Here is a 21,691-nt window from a genome sequence, read left to right as displayed (position 1 = left end):
ATACCGATGGTGGAGTAAGACTACTATTATTTTATAATGATAAAACCTAGCTTTTATCTAGTGTTTTTCACTAGTAGCTCTCAAAGCACTTTACAAGGAGGTCAGTATCATTATCCCCATTTTACAGATGGGGAAACTGAGGCACAGAGCAGTGACCTGACTTACTGAACACCACCCAGCAAGCTAGTGAAAGAGCCAGGAATAGAAGCCATGTCTCCCAGTGCAGTATTCTATTCACTAGGTAACACTGCCTCAACGTATCTTATATTAGTGTAATCTGTGTATGTGAAAACACAAGAGCAGTTAACTCCCAAACTAAGGATTAGATTCAAATTTAAGTTTTTTAAGGAATTTTTATTTTTTTTTTAAATAAGGCTGTCTCCCTTTCCTAACTATTTGTTGTTCTCTCTCAGGTCTTGCAATACTAAGCTCTCTCCAATAGCAAGCTCTAAAAAGTTAGGGCACATCGGAAATGTCTAGACTAGGAAGAGACTTTTTAAAAAAAATCAAGTTAGCTAACCAATTAGAAACACCAACCACCACTATGCCTAGATGCAGTTTACCTTGACAATCATGTTAGTTGGTTGGGGTTGACCCTATGCTGCCTCCTTGCAAAGGTGTTAAAACTGCATTTAAACTAACAGGGGCCAGATCCCCAGCTAAAGTAAAGTGTATTAGCTCCTCTGACCTCAACTGCTGTAACAATTTACACAAGGTGAGGATCTAGCCCTAGGGGTATGCCTAGGTTAGAGTTTTAGCTCCTGTTGTTACTCAAACTCAAATTGCTTAACACCTTTGTAAGTGCTATATATACACCGATATAGTACAAGCTCCTAGCATGGATGCAATTATAAGGCCCTTATATTGGTAGCGATTATTTCTGTAAATTTATGGAATTTTTCGTGCTTTTTCTAAATGGTAATGCATGCCACTTTTTAAAAAATCCTCCCTTAAGAAGTATGAAGAGTTTAGAAAAGAATGGTAGATATTAATTACAGGGTACTTTGGCCTTCATGCTGTGCTTGATAGTCACTGTACAGATCAAAATGCACTGTCACTGTTTCTACACTCAGCTGCCCACCAGTAAAATTAGAGGATATACAGAGTCCAGTTAGGTGCAGTTATATAACCAGTGAGCTCAAGCAACAGGGTAGTTACAGGTAAAAACATTAAAAGAAAAGAGTTTATTAGACAAAAAAAAAATTACACACAGAATAACGGGATGTTACTTTGCAAAGTGCCATATATACTGGATATCATTTATATGAAAAAGCAGCTTATAATTCTGATAATTTACATCATTCACCCTAAACAGCAGCTCAGAAATACATGCTGCAACATTACTAGATTACGTGAATGACATCTAGTGGACAGACCTTTTCATAACTATTAAGAGCTTCTAGACAAACTTTTCTGTCTTCATGCTCAGAAAGCAAGCACCTGAACAACAATTAAACTGAGGTCAGAGCAAATTTTCCTGTTATTATTCATTATTATTTTAAATTTTTCCTTTCTGACAAACTCAATATCACTATGCAGACATCTACCATTCCTCTCTACCCTAAAATGGAGAGATATTGGCCACAAATCACAGCGTTACCAGCTCCTTACATTCTTATCAAAACTGAATATAATTAAAAAAAATGTTTCCACAACTGTGTGTGTTCTCAGACTTTGCGATGCATCAGTTTATATTCATTTCAGTATCTCATCTTTATTTTATTCAGTAGTGTTCTTCCAAGTTCTTTTCTCCTAGCGTTTGAGCAAGATTTGACTCTTAGGAAGACATGCTGTGTTGCTGTTAGTTACTTGCGAGGCACCGCACACGTGTTACCATTCAAGAGAAGGGCAACAGGGCACTGGTGTCAAAAGAAGGGATAACAAAATATCAGAACTCTCTCATTTCTCACTGATTACACGTACCATAAAAAAAAAATGATAAGGAACTTTAAGCCATTATAGGTCCCTGTTGAGCTGCATGTGGAGGGGATGATCTGTGCATGGATTTGTTCCCCTCTGCCTGCAAGCAGAGGAGAGTCAGCCACATCTGCAGCAGTACTCTCTCCCCAGCATCCCATCCCCTAGTCACTGCAGAGATTCCTCCATAAGTCCAGAGGACCACATGTAGGAAGGGCCAGGGTCAAAGGGATGTGCACCAGGCCATTCCACCAAAACCCGCCACAATCATGAGAGGAATAGAAAATGAAGTGATTTTATGTATATATACCTATATAATGGAGCTGGGGAGAGCAACGGGGGGGCTATAAACTGATGTGGTTGCACAGGGCCTGCATGCAGGCAGCCCTGTGCCTCTGGGAGAGCTCTAAGATCTTCAGATTTGGAAGCCAAGCACGTGGCCGTCTTCCATGGGTGTGTGCATGAGGGGCGACACAATATAAACCCTGTCCTTCACCCTACTGATGGAACAATGCGGATGAAACTATGAATGATATACCACTTACAATATAAAAGGAGGCATTGCTCTGAGGGAGGGGCCAACCATTGCCACTTGTAAGCAGGATGTGCAGGAGAGAGAAGGCAGGAGCACTCTACACAGCTTGAAATGCTGACAAACCTCAGACTCACAGAAGGGGTGAGATCAGACATGCTGAGGGGAAGACTCAGGACTATGTTATTTTTTAAGGATCTGTAACTCTCAAGTGCTTTCTCAGAGTAAAGTTTCTGTGGTCAAGAAATTCCTTTGCTAAACCTGTATTCCTTGCTTACCTACCACATCATCCCCAAAGGAGTTAAACTAGAAGCCCAGAGAGCCCACAACCTCCGGAGAACTCTGGGGGAGCATATGAAAGTGATTCGAGAGTTTGAAGAAGTCTGAAGCGCTGGTTTCAGAGTCTAGGGCGTTTGGACTGCAGAGTTCCATGTTCCAAGGAAGGAAATCAGACAAAAGGTTCTAGACCAGGGATGTTGCCTATAGACTCAGAGGTTAGGGTTGCCAACTTTCTAACTCCAGAAAACTGAACACCCTTGCCCCGCCCCTTCCCTACTCACTCCATCCCTTCTCCCTTCATCGCTTGCTCTCCCCCACCCACACACTCATGCTCATTTTCACTGCAAGGCCCAAACAGGCATATTTATTGTTTTGACAGATGTACTATCCTAATTTCAGGTTTTATTTGCTACAGGAGGCTAGAGCGGACAGCAAAATAGTCAAAAAGGGTAATTTTAAAAAAAAAGAACAGGAGTAGTTGTGGCACCTTAGAGACTAACAAATTTATTAGAGCACAAGCTTTCGTGGACTACAGCCCACTTCTTCGGATGCATATAGAGTGTTCCACTTATGCGCTAATAAATTTGTTAGTCTCTAAGGTGCCACAAGTACTCCTGTTCTTTTTGCGGATACAGACTAACACGGCTGCTACTCTGAAACCTTTAAAAAAAATTTCACAAAGGTTTTAATGATTCTTTCCCTCTCCTCTTCCCATTTTTTGTAACCAGCTCCATGTTTTTTGTTCACTATTGTAATTTTTAGGGCTATTGATTAATCGCAGTTAACTCACGCAATTAACTCAAAAAAATTAATCAAGATTAATCGCACCGTTAAACAATAGAATACCAATTGAAATGTATTAAATATTTTTAGATATTTTTCTACATCTTCAAATATACTGAAATATATTTCTATTACAACACAGAATACAAAGTGTACTGTGCTCACTTTATATTATTATTTTTATTACAAATATTTGCACTGTAAAAATGATAAAAGAAACAGTATTTTTCAATTCACCTCATACAAGTACCGTAGTGCAATCTCTTCATCGCGAAAGTGTAACTTACAAATATAATTTTTTTTGTTACATAACTGCACTCAAAAACAAAACAGTATAAAACTTTAGAGCCTACAAGTCCACTCAGTCCTACTTCTTGTTCAGCTAATTGTTAAGACAAACAAGTTTGTTTACATTTACAGGAGATACTGCTGACTGCTTCTTATTTATGTCACCTGAAAGTGAGAACAGGCATTCGCATGACACATTTGTAGCCGGTGTTGCAAGGTATTTACATGCCAGATATGCTAAACATTCATATGTCCCTTCATGCTTCGGCCACCATTCCGAGAACATGCTTCCATGCTGATGAGGCTCGTTAAAAAAAAATGTGCTAATTAAATTTGTGACTGAACTCCTTAGGGGAGAACTGTATGTCTCCTGTTCTGTTTTACCCACATTCTGCCATATATTTCATGTTATAACAGTCTCGGATGATGACCCAGCACGTTTGTTTTAAGAACACTTTCACAGCAGATTTGACAAACCACAAAGAAAGTATCAATGTGAGATTTCTAAGAATAGATACTGCACTCGACCCAAGGTTTAGGAATCTGAAGTGCCTTCCAAAATCTGGGCCAGATGGGGTGTGGAGCATGCTTCAGATGTGTTAAAACAGCAACAGTCCAATGCGGAAACTACAGAACCCGAACCACCAAAAAAGAAAATCAACCTTCTGCTAGTGGCATCTGACTCAGATGATGAAAATGAACATGCATCAGTCCGCTCTGCTTTGGATTGTTATCAAGCAGAACCCTTCACCAGCAAGGACACATCTTCTGGAATGGTGGTTGAAGCATGAAGGGACATATGAATCTTTAGCGCATCTGGCACGTAAATATCTTGCAATGCCAGCTACAACAGTGCCATGCGAACGCCTGTTCTCACTTTCAGATGACAATGTAAACAAGACGTGGATAGCATTATCTCCTGCAAATTGTAACCAAACTTATCTGTTTGAGCGATTGGCTGAAGTAGGACTGAGTGGACTTGTAGGTTCTAAAGTTTTACATTGTTTTATTTTTGAATGCAGTTATTTTTTGTACATAATTCTACATTTGTAAGTTCAATTTTCATTATAAAGAGATTGCACTACAGTACTGGTATTTGTTGAATTGAAATATACTATTTCTTTTTGTTTTTTACAGTGCAAATATTTGTAATCAAAAATAAATATAAAGTGAGCATTGTACACTTTGAAATCAAAATACACCTCTACCTCGATATAACGCTGTCCTTGGGAGCCAAAAAATCTTACCGCGTTATAGGGGAAACCGTGTTATATTGAACTTGCTTTGATCCACCCGAGTGCTCAGCCCCGCCCCCTCTCCCGGAGCACTGCTTTACCGTGTTATATCCAAATTCATGTTATATCGGGTGGCATTATATCGAGGTAGCGGTATATTAGAAAATGTAGAAAACATTCAAAAATACTTAAATAAATGGTATTCTATTATTGTTTAACAGTGTGATTAACCGCAATTAATTTTTTTAATCGCTTGACAGCCCTAGTAATTTTATGTGTGGCATTGGGACCATACATTATCACAGCTGCAATGGGTCCATTAAAGGCCCACTCCTGAAGTCCAAATACAAATCAATAGAGCACAACCACAGAAATGTACACCTATGCATATTCCTAGCTAAATAAATCAGTAAGAAACTGACTCCCACACCTAAATGCAGCTACACATGTGTATTCATGTGTACACATCTAGCATGCACTAACACATATACTTATACATAATTTATTATTACAATTGCTATTTAGTGCCTAGAGACCCCAATTAAGATCAGGGCTCCAGGATGGTAGATGCTAGACATACACATATAGAGAGAGAGTCTGCAACAAAGTGTTTACAATGTAGCTAGACAAAGGTGGGGAGAAATGTATTATACATTGGCTCTTCTGCAATTACTAGTCAACAACATACAGTGAGTGGGTTGGGGGTGCAGCTCCATTCTCAGCACTCGGAAATCGTGATGGGGCAACACGCAGCACACACACACCCTGGCCACCCCTAAGCCCAGGGGCCGGACATGCCGACTGCTTCCCGGGAGCCGTGCGGCACGGCAGCTAGCAGGGACCCTGCCAGTCCTGCTGCGCGGCACCGCCAACCAGACAGTCAATGGCCCACTCAGTGGTGCTGACCAGAGCTGCCAGGATTCCTTTTTGACTGGGTCAAAAACCAGATACCTGGTCACCCTACCAGAGCTAAAAACAGTGACTAGACACTACCGAGACCCAGTTCACTTGGAAGCATGTGGGACTCCTTGAAGGGGTTCAATTGCAACAGATTGGCGTGAGTAGAGAGGGGTACTAGGGCAGGTTGTAACAACCTCTATACACACTGTGGTGAGATTACTTCTCAAGAAGAGATGGGAGGTTCTGTCACCAGCTGCAACTGCTGTGAGCTTGCTCTAGAATATCTACACAAGCCTGTATAAGGACCACATAGAAATTTTGTGATTATCCCTCCTCCATCTTGGAGGTAAAGGTCTTTCTCTGGGAAGTTTCTGTAACTCCTAGATTCAGCTTTTGGGAAAGAGGAAAGCCAAGCTAAGTGCAAAAAACAGATCTCCAGATAAACAAAGTTCTAGGGATGGGTCTAACCTAGATTTAGCTGTCAATGAAGTAGGGGATTACTTTGATCCCTGTTTCTTGTGGAGTGCGACTACAGTACAATTGACGTGCGTTTTGTAAGCTCTCTGAGATGTAAAACATTCCATAGCACAGAACCGGAGATGCAGTTGCCAAGGAAAATGTAGCAATGCTGTTGGTTAGATGGCCGGTATACGGTGACAGCTGCTTATTATGCTGATCATAATAGTCTCATTGTTATTGTTGTGCACCTTCCATCTGTTTGTTGTATCCATCTGTTGTCTCTCAAAATATACTTAGATTGTGAGCTCTTTGGGGCAGGGACTCTTCTTTTTTGGGTGTTTACAATGCCTAGCACAATGGAGCTCCAATCCCTAACTGGGGCCACTGAGTGTTACTGCAATACAAATATTAATAATTTTGGTCTTGAAGAGTGATCAGAATGCACAAAGAAACAGCTTTCAGATCCATAAAGGGCAAGTAATTTTGTGAAACAACAGACACAATAACTGACCAAACCCTAAGGCAGATGGAACATCCTGAGGCTGACACAATGGGTGGGACCATTCAAAGTGCTCTGAAAATTGATATAGATTGAAAAGGTTCTATGACTCTTCTATCTGAGGTAAATGATGTTACTGGTAGCCTTGTAAGGAGCTGCTTGACTGCAACTATGTAGAAAGACAGATGAATGAACAATATAGAGTAAAGGGAAATTGGAGGAAATCTATGTAGTAACTGCTTGTGAAAATGGATCTTAAACAACAAACTAAAGAGAGAATGCTCCTCTGGATTTAAAAGTGAAACTGGGTTTACTGATTAACAAAGGATAGTGGGCAACGGTTCAATGTCTAGTTGGCACCCGGTATTAAGTGAAGCGCCCCAAGGGTCTGTCCTGGGGCCAGTTTTGTTCAGCATCTTCATTAATGATCTGCATGATGGGATGGACTGCACCCTCAGCAAGTTTGCAGATGACACTAAGCTGGGGGGAGAAGTAAGTATGCTGGAGGGTAGAGATAGGGTCCAGAGTGACCTAGACAAATTGGAGGATTGGACCAAAAGAAATCTGATGAGGTTCAACAAGGACAAGAGTCCTGCACTTAGGACAGAAGAATCCCATGCACTGCTACAGCCTGGGGACCAACTGGCTAAGCAGCAGTTCTACAAAAAAGGACCTGGGGATTACAGTGGACGAGAAGCTGGATATGAGTCAACAGTATGCCCTTGTTGCCAAGAAGGCTAACAGCATATTGGGCTGCATTACTAGGAGCACTGCCAGCAGACAGGGCCGGCTCTAGGCACCAGCGTTCCAAGCATGTGCTTGGGGCGGCACTTCTCAAGGGATGCATTCCAACCCTTTGGGGGCAGCCCTTTTTTTGTTTTTTTTTTTGTTTTTTTACGCTTCGGCGGCAGCACTCTGGCTTTTTTTTTCCCCTTTGGGGTGGCAAAACCTGGAGCCAGCCCTGCCAGCAGATAGAGGGATTATTCCCCTCTATTCGGCACTGGTGAGGCCACATCTGGAGTATTGTGTCCATTTTTGGGCCACCCACTACAGAAAGGCTGTGGACAAATTGGAGAGAGTCCAGCAGAGGGCAACAAAAATGATTAGGGGGCTGGAGCACATGACTTATGAGGAGAGGCTGAGGGAACTGGGCTTATTTAGTCTGCAGAAGAGAAGAATGAGGGGGGATTTGATAGCAGTCTTCAACTACCTGAAGAGGGGTTCCAAAGAGGATGGAGCTAGGCTGTTCTCAGTGGTGGGAGATGACAGAACAAGGAGCAATGGTCTCAAGTTGCAATGGGGGAGGTCTAGATTGGATATTAGAAAACATAGTTTCACTAGGAGGGTGGTGAAGCACTGGAATGGGTTACCTAAGGGGCTGGTGGAATCTCCATCCTTAGAGGTTTTTAAGGCCCGGCTTGACAAAGCTTTTGCTGGGATGATTTAGTTGGGGTTGGTCCTGCTTTGAGCAGGGGGTTGGACTAGATGACTTCCTGAGGTCTCTTCCAACCCTGATATTCTATGATTCTATGAAAGTGACTGCAATTGTCTCTATATGTGTGTGACAGCACCCTGCAACCCTGGCTTCTAATGGTATGTCTAGACTGCAGGGTAAGACCAGAGCCAGTAAAACTTGAGTTAGCAGACTGTATGTTTATTAACTTAGAGTTTGAGCATTTGCACTCTTGTAACCCCAGGTTAGGAATTGTTGAACCTCGGCTCCCAACCTGGGTTTCCACCGTCTACACTGCATTATGTGGGCCCAAGTCCAACCACCCATATCCCAAACTTCCTAGTGCCATCACAAAATGTGGCTGCTCTAGTCCTTTGTTCATGGTTCAGTGTGGGAAAACTTGACTGTCCACCAAAGTTGACTGTCCAGGTGTCAAAAAAAGTCAGCCCATGGGACTGTGGAATACTTTTGGTGGACTCCCAGAGCATGAAGCCAGCAAGGCTGCATCTACACTGCAATGCAATAGGCCTTGAAGCCTGGGTCCCAGCTGGACTCAGACACGGACCCTCCACCTCGGTGGGATCCTGGGTCCAAACCCTATATTAACACAATTTGTGTTTAGACAGAAGGATGGTTAGGCTTGAGCCAGAGCTCAATCTCTGGACTTTCACTTCATTGTAAACATACTCTTACAATGTTTACAGTCTGGTCGAGGGCATTTTTCCATCTGATTTGCATCTGAAGAAGTGAGGTTCTTACCCACGAAAGCTTATGCTCCCAATACTTCTGTTAATCTTAAAGGTGCCACAGGACCCTCTGTTACTTTATACTCTTACTGATTCCCTTGTCTTGTAGCAATGAAAAGCTGCTCTTCTTCCTGGTTTGTACAATGAAAATATAACAATATCTAAAGACAGGTTTGGGATGGAAATAAGATCTAGTAGTGGAGGGTTATTTCTTTTGTTTGTTTTTTAAATTTTTTGGGAGAGCTTTAAGGACTTGATCAAATGGTACTCCAGAGACATTTACCAATAAAGGCATGAACAATGAGCCTATATTTCACTGAAAGTTTCCTTATGGATGAGGATTTTAGCCAGAGTTCTATGAGTGTTAGAGTTGGAGTGACCACTGGTCCATTGCAGTGCTGACAAGTATGCTAAAAGGCATCATTTAAATACTTATATCATGCTTCTCTAGATCTCCATCATATCTGTCCTGGCAGGTGCTTTGGAACAAATGACCCAGTGGTGGGCTACATCTGAGGTGTAATCCAGACAAGACTGAGATAATATTATTAGTTTGGTAAAGCAGCTAGAACTGGCAAAAATCTTTCACCTTGACTGGGGGAGAAAGTTCATACATTTCAACAAAAATTCAAAATCTGGGTGCTTTATTAAGATCCTTGGTTACTTCTGGCTACTCTGGTAACATGTCTGGTCGAGGGCACATTTCCATCTGAGATTGGCTAGAAGAGTGTGCCTTTTCTTTTTGGATACAACCATTGCTACAATTAGCTACTTCTTTGCCCCTTTGACATTAGATTACCGTAATGCTGATGCTACATCAGGAGGCTATATGACTGTCTAACATGCTGACCTACTTCCTTGTACTCCCACATTGGTCTGTCTGTATCCATAATTGTCTCTTGTCTTATACTTAGATTGTAAGCTCTTTGGGGCAAGCACTGGCTTTTTATTTTCAGTTTGTATAGTGCCTAGCACAATGGGGTCCTGGTCCATAGCTAGAGTTTCTAGGTGCTATGGTAACAAAGATAATAATAATGATGATGATGCTACATGGTGAAACAATTTGGAAACTGAAGCTAGTGCAGAATACAACTGCCTAAATATTGAAATTTGCTTCATTCAGGGAACACATCATATCAGTGCCCCAGAAACTGCACTGGTTGCCACTAAGTGTGTCAGGATAGAATTCAAGGTTTTGGCTTTAACATATAAAAGCGTCAACAGCTTAGAAGAATGGTGGGCAACCTGCGGCCCGCAGGCCACATGTGGCCCATCAGGGTAATCTGATTGCGGGCTGCGAGACATTTTGCTGACATTGACCATCCGCAGGCACGGCCCCCTGCAGCTCCCAGTGGCTCCCATTCCCGGCCAATGGGAGCTGGACGCGGCACGCCATAGGGATGTGCTGGCTGCCGCGTCCTGCAGCTCCCTTTGGGCGGGAATGGTGAACTGCGGCCACTGGGAGCTGCAAGGGGTCATGACTGCAGATGGTCATTGTCAGCAAAATGTCTCGTGGCCCGCAATCAGATTACCATGATGGGCCACAGGTTGCCCACCACTGGCTTAGAACCTAGTCAGCTGAGAGACAGTCTCTCTCCATAAAATATTATTGCAGTACTGATCAATGGAGGTGTTCAAATTGGAACCCCATCAGTCTAAATGGGAGAGGGCTCATGGCAAAGCGTTCCCCAGGAAGGGCTCTCACAACTTTGGAATTCACTTCCCTCCTTGGTCAACTAGAGCCTGCATTTTTTTAGTCTTCCTGGTACACTGCAAAATACACCTCATTTTGCAAGCTGTTAAAGTGGATCAAGGGCAGCAAATGAAGGGTTTGATTCAAGATTATTATTTGGATTGTCTGCTGGCTTTATATTAATATTGGAGTGTTGGCAGCTCCATAAGCTTGGTCATTATCTTAATTTTTGTCTGCAGTATTGTCACTTCAATAGCTGTGGAGAGACTAGGGTTCCAGATTAGCATTATAAAATCAGTATTTAAATAAACATAATTGAGAGCTTCAATGGCATCTTGAGAGGGACCGTTAGCAGAAGAGGAGCTCAGAGAGCCATTCCATGAAGATGCCGGTAGACAGCAAGCAAGCAAGACGGAGCTTAGATACTCAAACTGGTCTCAAAAGGGACACAATAACTGAGGAACCTTAAGGCAACATGTGTTTGCCCTCAAACTGTGCACTTGTATTGGTCACTTGTTGTCTGTGCAAACTATGCAAGTAAAATCCCATTTAGACTGACCAATGTCTACTCAGAAAAGTGGCAACATTCTTGCCCTCTGTTTTGTTATAGATTTGTGGCCCAATCTGGGAACTGGGACTTCAAAAATGTTATAGCTCTTGCTATAGAATAGCTTATTTTTAGTAGGACATTTAAAACAAATGAACAAAAACCCACAAAAGAAAAAAAAAAGTCCAGGAAGGGAGCAAATTTTGGATGCCACCCACTTTTCTACCTAGTTGATCATTAATGCAAGTAAAAAACATGAAAGGATTATTTATTCACAACAAAAAATGTTAAATGTGAGCATAGTTTCATTAGATAAAAATGATTTTTGAACCATAAGATCATTTTTGAAAAATTTTATGTATTGTTTTAAACATACAACTTAAAAAAAAAATCCAGCTGATATTTCCTACCTCCCAACACCTTTGCTCCCTCTTCCTCTTTGGTAAATGAAAACTTAAACAAATTAAGTTAATCATTCAGAAAGAAGCCAAACATATTTTCTTGTAAGGCTCTAAACAAAAACCTCTGGATCAAATCACATGAGGACTGGGCCCTTTATTTTCAGCTTTGGGGGTGACCTGTGGTTTTAAAAACCTTTCACTGCCTGAACTATCTTGTCCTTCATAGAGACCATTTTGCCTTTTGAACTACAGGAGCATTTCTATCAACATCCAAATCTCATTAGTGGCTGAAAGGAGGTGTGAGAGTTAATGCTCTGAAATTTAACATAGCATGCCTTTCCTTTTCACCTCTATTTCCTATATTATACCCATCAAGACCTACCAGATATTTCCCACTCAAACTACTCCTAATGATAAAACATGCTTAGAAAAGCTAAGCCTCTCGCTTCTTTAGCTCCCAGGAATAATTTTGATGTATGCTAATGAGCACTGTCATTAATAAGTGAATCATTCAATTGTATTGAATTGAACTATGAAGAAATTTATAACAAGCTTGTGTTTGAGAATTAGAAGACCATACATTATAACACAATATTGTCTATTCATATATTATAATTGGGAAAGATTGGGTTTTTTTTAAACCACACATTTGGGGTCAAATTATGGTCTGAGTTACAATTCAGCACCCTTCTGAATGAAGTAGGATTGCACAGGCATACTCAGAGTAAAATTTGGCCCTCTACATAGGAACAAATAAACCACTGACAAAGAATACTCTGGCCAAAATCATGAGATTTCAGGCTAATGAAATAGGAATCAAGAGGACACTTGATACACACAGCTGAAGCATTCATCGAAGAAGCCCTAGAATACACAGGCATCAATTAACACAAATACACTTGCTAATTACATGCACGTTCAAATGTTCTAATTAAATACTGCTTGCTTTGGTCATTACTGTGATGTGACTGTGGTCAGAATTCTGTCACGCATAGAGATGCAGATGTTGTAAATTGTTTACATTTTGGCTTTTTAAAATCCTCAACATCTGTTGAAAGAGAAACTCCCAAGGTTACCTAATCTGCCATGATTTAACAACATTTTGACATTTTTAAAGTACTGTAGCAAATGCCACATCACTTCAAACTTGTAATTTACTGCCTGTCTAAAGACTCACATATGCCAAATTTTTTAAAAAGTCCACTGTCCCAAGGAAAAAAAAAATAACAACAGATTTTCTGAGGGAAAAAAACAGATTTTCTGAAACAGAATGAAATTTTCTGAAATGACCTTTTTATTATTTGACCAAGTTATATTTAATTAGCTCAAAATGTTTGAAAACAAACATTTCTCTGGAAGGATTAACATTTCAAAACTTTGCATATTATTCTAGGAAGTGAAAGGCAATATTTCTAATAGTTAAGACTGGGGATCAAAAATCCAGGTTCTGGCGTTCTACTCTAAGCTCTGCTCTAATTACCTGTGTAATCTGGGTCACTTAACCTCCCTGTGTCTCAGTGTATCCATCTGTAAATAATATGCAATAAAATTTACCTCACAGCAGTGCTGAGAAGCATAATTAATTAATATTTCTAAAGCACTCTGAAGTCCTTGGCTGGAAGGAGCCATATAAATGCAAAGGAAAGTTCTAGAAAGTAAAAATTCTCATGGTTACAACCATAGTTGTTCACTAATGGAAAGTTAGCAGATGATCCATCCAAAGCACTGGAAAACCACAGCACTCCCACCAAAATTACTAGCTCAAAAAATAGAGAACTCTAATTAGATTAAGATTTCTTATAATATTATATTATTTATAATTATACAGTCAATCCACAAGAACATTCCCCAAATACTTTTTAAAAATTGAAAGTAGACCAGAATATAACTCTTCCACTAATATTTTAGACTAGATTTAAACAAAATCCATATTTATCCTATGATCACTGCATCCTAAATAGATTAACTCTGTGCTCATAAGTGAAGAGGGGTAATAAAACTTTTCTTAAGTCTTTATGCTCTGTAGCCATGTTTGTGTGTTTCTTTTTCAAGATCTGTTAGGTTTTGGTTGTGCAAAAGCAAGAGCAAAACTAGGTGAATGGATCCAAGTTCCATTTTATCCAAAGTATCCCAGCTCAGGAGGGTAAAGAAAATGTTTTAGATAGTCAGGTTTTGGTTTTACTTAAGTAAACCCAGTGTCGTTTGGATCAGGTTTTTGTTTTTAACTGCTGCCCCCTTTGACCCAATTAGCTTGGGTTTTGCAAGTTTTTTTCCAGTTAGGAGGAGAAAATGATGATGGAGTCAGGTGTTTCTTTGATGTGATACTTTTTATTTTAAAAGAATGTACGAGGTCCTGTTTTCCTGAACACAAAAGAAATCAAACAACAAAAGACCATTTCTTTACTCATGGCTCTAAGCCCGTTTTCACCAGAACTCTACCCAAAAGCTCCCTCTCTTAGCTTTTCTCAGGTCCATACTCCCAGTGCTCGTTCAGGCTTCATCTGATGCTACCCTGTCTCTCGGCATCTCTGCTCTTTCTACCATTCCTCTCACAGACATACCACCTTCACAATAGCCAGCAAAACCTCTCCACCCATCTGTGCCTTGCACATGCCTTTGTTTTAGGCTGTGATATTTGCCCGTCTTTGAGAATGGAAGCCTCTACTATTTCAGCTACCTGGTTACCTAAAGGAGCTTATTGGCTTCTTACAACTATCCTAAATGAAGGGTGGTAGTTACACTGCCCAGTATCAATGAGGTTTAACCCAACCCATAGCAAAATGAACTGAAGTTCAGAACAAGTTAGATCAAAAGTTACAGGTTTGGCCCAACTCTATAAAATACAGATGGATGTACTAATGCTGTACTGATATATGGATAGGTTGATTTATCCATAAAAAAAAAATCCCTGTATTTCTATTTTTAAATTTTCCATTTGCAGTGGATGAGTGCAGGGAAAAGTCTTACCATTCAAGCCCACACAAGCACTCAGTGCGCATCTACAGTCACACTTTAACCACAGAATTTGTTCCTAGACAGCAGATCCTTCTTATTAAATTTAAGTGCTGATCTTCACATTAGTACTGCCACCAAGACAAGTAAATAGGGTGACCAGACAGCAAATGTGAAAAATCGGGACAGGGGTGGGAGGGTAATAGGAGCCTATATAAGAAAAAGACACAAAAATCGGGACTGTCCCTATAAAATCGGGACATCTGGTCACCCTACAAGTAAACGATCTGCTAGCAAATGGTTATTCTGTGATTACTGGCAGAGTTCTCAGCACTGGACAGATGCAATTCTTAAAAAGATCAGAGTGTGCTCATTTATGTAAATGGCATCGTGTTATTCCAAGTATCTTCAACCACTAGCAAAATACCAGCAGCTTCTGAACTCCCAATAAAAAAAATGCCACACGTGGGCTTTTATTCCTCTTCCCCCACCCCCTCAAAACATACACAAGATAAGAGAAGCTATTAGCAAAGTCAGTGGAAGCTACCTAAATGTTGTGGGACCTTCGGACCACTCTAACCCATTCATATCACTCATACAGAGACACAAGGAAAAGATACTGGCATTCAGTGGTGATAAAGTTTGGTTCAATAATTAGCAAGCAATACAAATCATCTTTTTTTTCTTTTAAATAGCTGTACTCAGTGCCTCTCTCAGGTGAAAAACAATCAAGCTTTAAAGTCATACAATTTCAGCAGACACCTTTGATCTTTTTCAGTGTCCTGTTACTAATCTACCACTGATGAAGAAATATGCAAAATCTAAAATGAACAACAAAGCCTTGTTCTAGCCGGATACTGATGCATTACAGAACACTGTCACAGCAAGAGTAAATCATTTCCCAATGCCATATTATACAAAACCACAGATTACAAGCACAAAATACATCCTCTGTTATCTGCTTACCTGATAAGGAACAATACTGCCATGAGCAGTACCCCACCGCTTTGCTTCCATTTTGCAATTAAGGTAATTAGCTGCTATATGGGTAAGACATGCAACCTGCAAGAAGAGGTAAAAGACAAATATTCAGGGAGACATCAATCTTTCCTGGCATTTTCTTTGTTTTTTTTTTCAGTCTGTCAGACAACTGTCATCTTACTTTAATTCTCATTTCTTATAGATTCCATATATCCAATAGTATGACTTGTGTGAGTAAGTGCTACTCAATGAACAGGCAAAGTAACCAGTGTCCATTAATTCCAATAAACAACAGTTGGCGCTTCTATAGCACTTCAAAGTAATTTAAAAGCCTGGGCAAACTAAGCATCACACAACCCGGTGAGGTCAGGAAGTATTATCATGACTATTTTACAGCATGATCAACTGAGGCAAAGAAAGCTGCAATGACTTGCCCAAAGCCAGACAGGAAGCAGTGACAGAGCTGGGAATAAAACCCACATTTCCTGACTCTCATTCCTATGCTTAAGTCACAAAACTATCCTTCCCCTATCACTGAATTATCCTTTTCTCTTCCCCAACCTTCTCCTTCTACTATACAGGCTAAGCCAGAGAAGATATTTCAGGATTCTACCACTCACCACATGAGCTGTAATATTAATTATGCAGCAAACCTCAATAAATCATTTGCCATCGGATGATGAGGAGATTTATCAAGTTGTTACTCAAAGAGAAAGTTGAAAAATATGGCATGCTAAATTTAGTGACCAGAATCTGAGGGGGTGAATCTGAAAGTAATCTGCACTTTATAAGAGCAAAAGTGTATTTTAGCAGGGAGGGGGGAGAAGGTTAACATCTATGATGTGGTCTTGCCTGAAAATCAGAGATTCTCTTGCAATTAATGGCAGATTTGCCACTAATTGGAAGAATGCAGGATGTGACTATTAAGTTTGTAACTATATGTCTGCAATCCAAACAATACATTAGAACATTACTTTCATCAAGGTAATGTGAAGGCTATGTAATTTTAGACTAACTTTTTCAAAAAATACTCTTTAAATGACTAATAATGAGTCATTTTAACAGCAACTGTTTACTTTAGACAATAGAGCATAATATTCTTTGGGCCAAATTTTGATTTTCTTCAGATTTCTTCCCCAGATATGTGCAAATTAATACTGTTTTCAAAATGGTTATATATATTTTGAGTCTGTATTCCAATGACAAGGAGCCCTCTGCAACTACGCATACAAATTACAGCTAAGAGAAGAAACAGGAAGGGTGTGTAAAGGGGCTGCAAATGGATTGGTATGGTCTGCACTAAAGCACATAGCCCATGGTATTTACCTCAAGCTCCACCCAATATAATGTTATGCAATACCATGAATTATAGAGTGCCTGGAAGCAAGATGCCACAACTCTCTCCCCAGTTACCCTTCTAGTTGCCTCTTTTCCCACACACCCTGAAAGGACGGTTAGTATTTGTCCTTTTATATTTAAAGAGAAGCAACAGAATGGTGAAATTGCAGCCCAGGCGAGACACACAGCCCTAATTCGCTCATAATGCAGCCCAGCAGAAAACATAGGAAAATATAAACTGGCTGAGTGTTCAGTTACCTGCCAAAAAGCTTTGGTCACTCACATAAATCCAGCTACAAATACAATACAATTCTCTATACATTTTGTAAAAGACTGTGTATTTATTACCCATGTGCTGTCCAAAAAGGATACCATAACTAGATTTCAGCTGCAACATACTACATCTGACTGTGCCCTCAACACGTCTAAAAGGTAAACAAAACCTAGCAGTATTTCAACAGGGGAGACCCTCTTCCCCACATGGAAAACCTAGGTGATGCACGAATTGACACTGGTGATTCAGTAGGTGGTACTCCTCCCTCTGGTTCACAACTCATGTCCCAACAACATGTGAAGAAACACTGTGTTGTTACAAATGTCTTTTGGATGAGACATAAAACCAATGTTCTGAGGACTTGTGAAAAGTAGGTATTTTAGCCCCCGTGTTCTAGACATTTTCCGATTTCCCTCGCAAAATTCCACCTACAATTGCAAATGATTATGGAATTCTTGCCATATTCCTGTCCCAAAGTGTTTTGTTCTGTTATGGTACAAAGTTAGACTTTTGCAGTGTTTCACCCCGAGAGGAGTCTGCATGTCAGTTGTAGGTGAGATGTATAATACAGGCCACGACAATTAAGCTTGCAACCAAGACTTATTTTACACACACATATTTAACTTCTCACAGGACTAATATTTCCCTCTGGAAACTATCTTGTTGAATTCTAGGTAGGACATTGTGGGTTAAATCCTGGCCCTGCTGAAGTCATTGGGGATTCTGCCTTTGACTTTAATGGGTCCAGGATTTCAATTCCCCACCCCAAATATCAGTTTCATAGAACAAATATTTTTCAAGTATTGGACGTTATAAAAGAGAGAGAGAGAGAGAGTGCTTTTAAAAAATTTTACAGTGTCTTCCAATTTTTCCCAGTCTCCCATTAGAGGTTAATAGCAATTGGCTTCTAACATAGTGAATGCCAGTGAAAATGAGGTAAGATCAGAGGCTAAAATAGGGAAAGAACAAGTTAAAAATTACTTAGACAAGTTAGATGTCTTCAAGTCACCAGGACCTAATGAAATGCATCCTAGAATATTCAAGGAGCTGACTGAGGAGATATCTGATCCATTAGCAATTATCTTTGAAAAGTCATGGAAAACAGGAGAGATTCCAAAGGATTGGAAAAGGGTAAATTATAAAAAGGGGAATAAGAACAACCCGGGCAATTACAGATCAGTCAGCTTAACTTCTGTACCTAGAAAGATAATAACTAAGCAATCAATTTGCAAAATAACTAGAAGATAATAAGGTAATAAGTAACAATCAGCATGGATTTGTCGAGAATAAATCATGTCAAACCAATCTAATAGCTTTTTTTGACAGGGTAACAAGCCTTGTGGATAGGAGGGAAGCAGTAAAGATGTGGTATACTTGACTTTAGTAAGGCTTTTGATACTGTCTTGCATGACCTTCTCATAAACAAACTAGGGAAATACAACCTAGATGGAACTACTATAAGACCGGTGCATAACTGGCTGAAAAACCATTCCTAGAGACTAGTTATCAGCGGTGTAGTGTCAAGCTGGAAGGGCATAACGAATGGTGTCCCACAGGGATCAGTTCTGGGTCAAGTTCTGTTCAATAGCTTCATCAAGGATTTAGATAATGGCATAGAGAGTACACTTATAAAGTCTGTAGATGATACCAAGCTGGGAGGGGTTGCAAAAGCTTTGGAGGATAGGATTAAAATTCAAAATGATCTGAACAAACTGAAGAAATGGTCTGAAGTAAAGAGGATGACATTCAATAAGGACAAATGCAAAGTACTCCACTTAGAAGGGAACAATCAGTTGCACACATTCAAAATGGGAAATGACTGCCTAGGGAAGAGTACGGCAGAACGGGATCTGGGGGTCAGAGTGGATCACAAGCTAAATAGGAGTGTAACACTTGCAAAAAAAGCAATCATTCTGGGATGTATTAGCAGGAGTGTTGTAAGCAAGACACAAGAAATAATTCTTCCGCTGTACTCTGCACTGATTAGGACTCAACTGGAATACTGTGTCCAGTTCTGGGTGCCACATTTCAGGAAAGATGTGGACAAACTGAAGAAAGTCTAGAGAAGAGCAATCAAAATAATTAAAGGTCCAGAAAACATGATCTATGAGGGAAGATTGAAAAAATTGGATTTGTTTAGTCTGGAGAAGAGAAGACTGAGAGGGGACATGATAACAGTTTTCAAGTACATAAAGAGTTGTTACAGGCAGGAAGGAGGTAAATTATTCTCATTAACCTCTGAAGATAGGACAAGAAACAATGGTCTTACATTGCAGCAAGGGCAGTTTAGGTTGGACTTTAGGAAAAACTTCCTAACAATCAGGATAGTTAAGAACTGGAATAATAACCCTTGGGAAGTTGTGGAATCTCCATCATTGGAGATTTTTAAGAGCAGGTTAGGCAAACACTTGTCAAGGATGGTCTAAATCAGTGGTTCTCAAAGCCGGTCTGCCGCTTGTTCAGGGAAAGCTCCTGGCGAGCCGGACCGGTTTGTTTACCTGCTGCGTCCGCAGGTTTGGCCAATCGCGGCTCCCACTGGCCGCGGTTCACCGCTCCAGGCCAATGGGGGCTGCGGGAAAGGCGGCCAGCACATCCCTCGGCCCACACCGCTTCCTGCAGCCCCCGTTGGCCTGGAGCGGCGAACTGCAGCCAGTGGGAGCCGAGATCGGCCGAACCTGCGGGCACGGCAGGTAAATAAACCGGCCCGGCCTGCTAGGGGCTTTCCCTGGACAAGCAGCAGACTGGCTTTGAGAACCACTGGTCTAAATAATACTTAGCCCTGCCATAAAGTGCACGGGACTGGACTAGAAGATCTCTCGAGGTCCCTTCCAGACATACAATTCTATGATTCTAACAGATTAATACAACTGTTCTAGCACTAGCAAATTCACACTCACACATGTCCACAGGCACTTGTGCTCACTACAATGGAGAAGAAAAAGAAATCTGAAACACAAGAAGGATTATTGACAATCTTCCTCAGTACTGACTGGATCTCCACCAGCAAAGCTGCTGGGCAAAGACATTTGCATCAGCAACAACAGGCAACGAGTCCAAGGGGGAGACAGGAACACTGTGCAGCTTAGTAGAGCCTCAATGCACTTGGAACTAGACGTTGCCCCCACGCCAGCTGAGGCCCCAATTCAGCAAGGTACTTAAGCACATGCATAATTTTTAACACATGAATAAACCCACTTAACTCAATAAACTACTTTTAGGGTTAAAGTTGCACAAATGCCCAAATACTTTGCTGAATCGGGGCTTGAATTACTCAAGATTGGGATTTTCAAATGGGACATATGGGAGTTAGGTGCTCATCTCCCATTGACTTTCAATATGAGTTGGGCACCTAACTCCCCCAAGCCCCTTTGAAAATCCTAGTTGAAAGTTTCATGATTATACAATTAACGCTGGCTTAGAAGAAATCCAATTTAGCTCTTCAATGCTTTATGTTTTATGCAATAAATGTGAAGTGTTTAACTGGGTGAGCTCCTAGCCACTTTGCTACTTCAATCATACATCTTTAACGAATTCATTAGACTTAAAAGCTACTCCTCTCTTAGAATCATAGATAGGTGGGGCTAGAAGGGACCTTGAACGGCCTTCAATTCCAGCCCCCCATGCTGAGGCAGGATCAAGTAAATCCAGACCATCCCTGACAGGTGTCAGGGCCGGCCTTAGGGTGGGCTACCTGGGTAACCGCCCAGGGGCGCCATGGTCAAGAGGGCAACAGCGCAGAAGTGCGCACTGCCGGTATGAAGTCAGAAATTGCTCCTGGCTGGCAGGGAAGTGCCACAGGGAGTGGGGGGGTGCCCAGATTTCTGCCTGCTTCCTCCTGACGGAGGAATGGGGGTGGGGAGGGGTGAGCGGCAATGCACAGATACTGCTTCCCCCCCCCAACATTCCTCCGCACCCCCATAGGGGGCTGGGAAGGAGGGAGCAAGGAGCAACACCAAGCACTCCATGCGTACAGGTCACTTTCCCCACCTGGGCTGTGCTGTGAGGCCAACATCAGGAGCTGCTGCTCTGCTGTCCTCCCCATACGCAGCCCAGGTGGGGGAAGTGAGCAGGATGCAGGGAGCCCTGACGTCGCTTCTCACTCCCCACCTCACAAGCCCCCTAGGGGTGCGTGGAGGAGCAGCACTGGAGCGGGGGAGCGAGCAGCAATGCCAGCCGCTCCATGCATCCACATCAGTTTCCCCACCTGGGCACAGGCAGGAAGTGCAGGGGTTGGGGCGCAAGGGCCACAGCAGAGGGGTTAGGGGCACAGGGGAGGGGCTAGGGGTACAGGGGGTACAGTGGAGGGATTAGGGCACAGGAGGGGACAGAGGTTAGGGGTGCAGGAGGGGAGTGTGGGGATTCGGGCAAAGGGGGCACAGTGCAGGGGCTGGGCTGAAGGAGGGGATTTCAGGGT

At 41.5% G+C, this 21,691-nt stretch overlaps 1 protein-coding gene across 2 annotated transcripts in view; it reads right to left on the bottom strand.

The window, feature by feature from the left end:
• SUGCT (succinyl-CoA:glutarate-CoA transferase) overlaps positions 1-21,691 on the bottom strand; it is a 491,880-nt gene that overhangs the window by 380,760 nt on the left and 89,429 nt on the right. For both annotated transcript variants that reach the window (XM_034761248.1, XM_034761249.1), the window contains exon 9: positions 15,651-15,746. In XM_034761248.1, coding sequence (XP_034617139.1) covers positions 15,651-15,746 — 96 coding nt within the window. The remainder of the gene's footprint in view (positions 1-15,650; positions 15,747-21,691) is intronic.

Source organism: Trachemys scripta, chromosome 2 (genome assembly GCF_013100865.1).
Source record: "Trachemys scripta elegans isolate TJP31775 chromosome 2, CAS_Tse_1.0, whole genome shotgun sequence".
Lineage (NCBI taxonomy): Eukaryota > Metazoa > Chordata > Testudines > Emydidae > Trachemys > Trachemys scripta.
The sequence above is the reverse complement of the archived record's forward strand: the minus strand, read 5'-3'. Positions and strand labels throughout refer to the sequence as shown.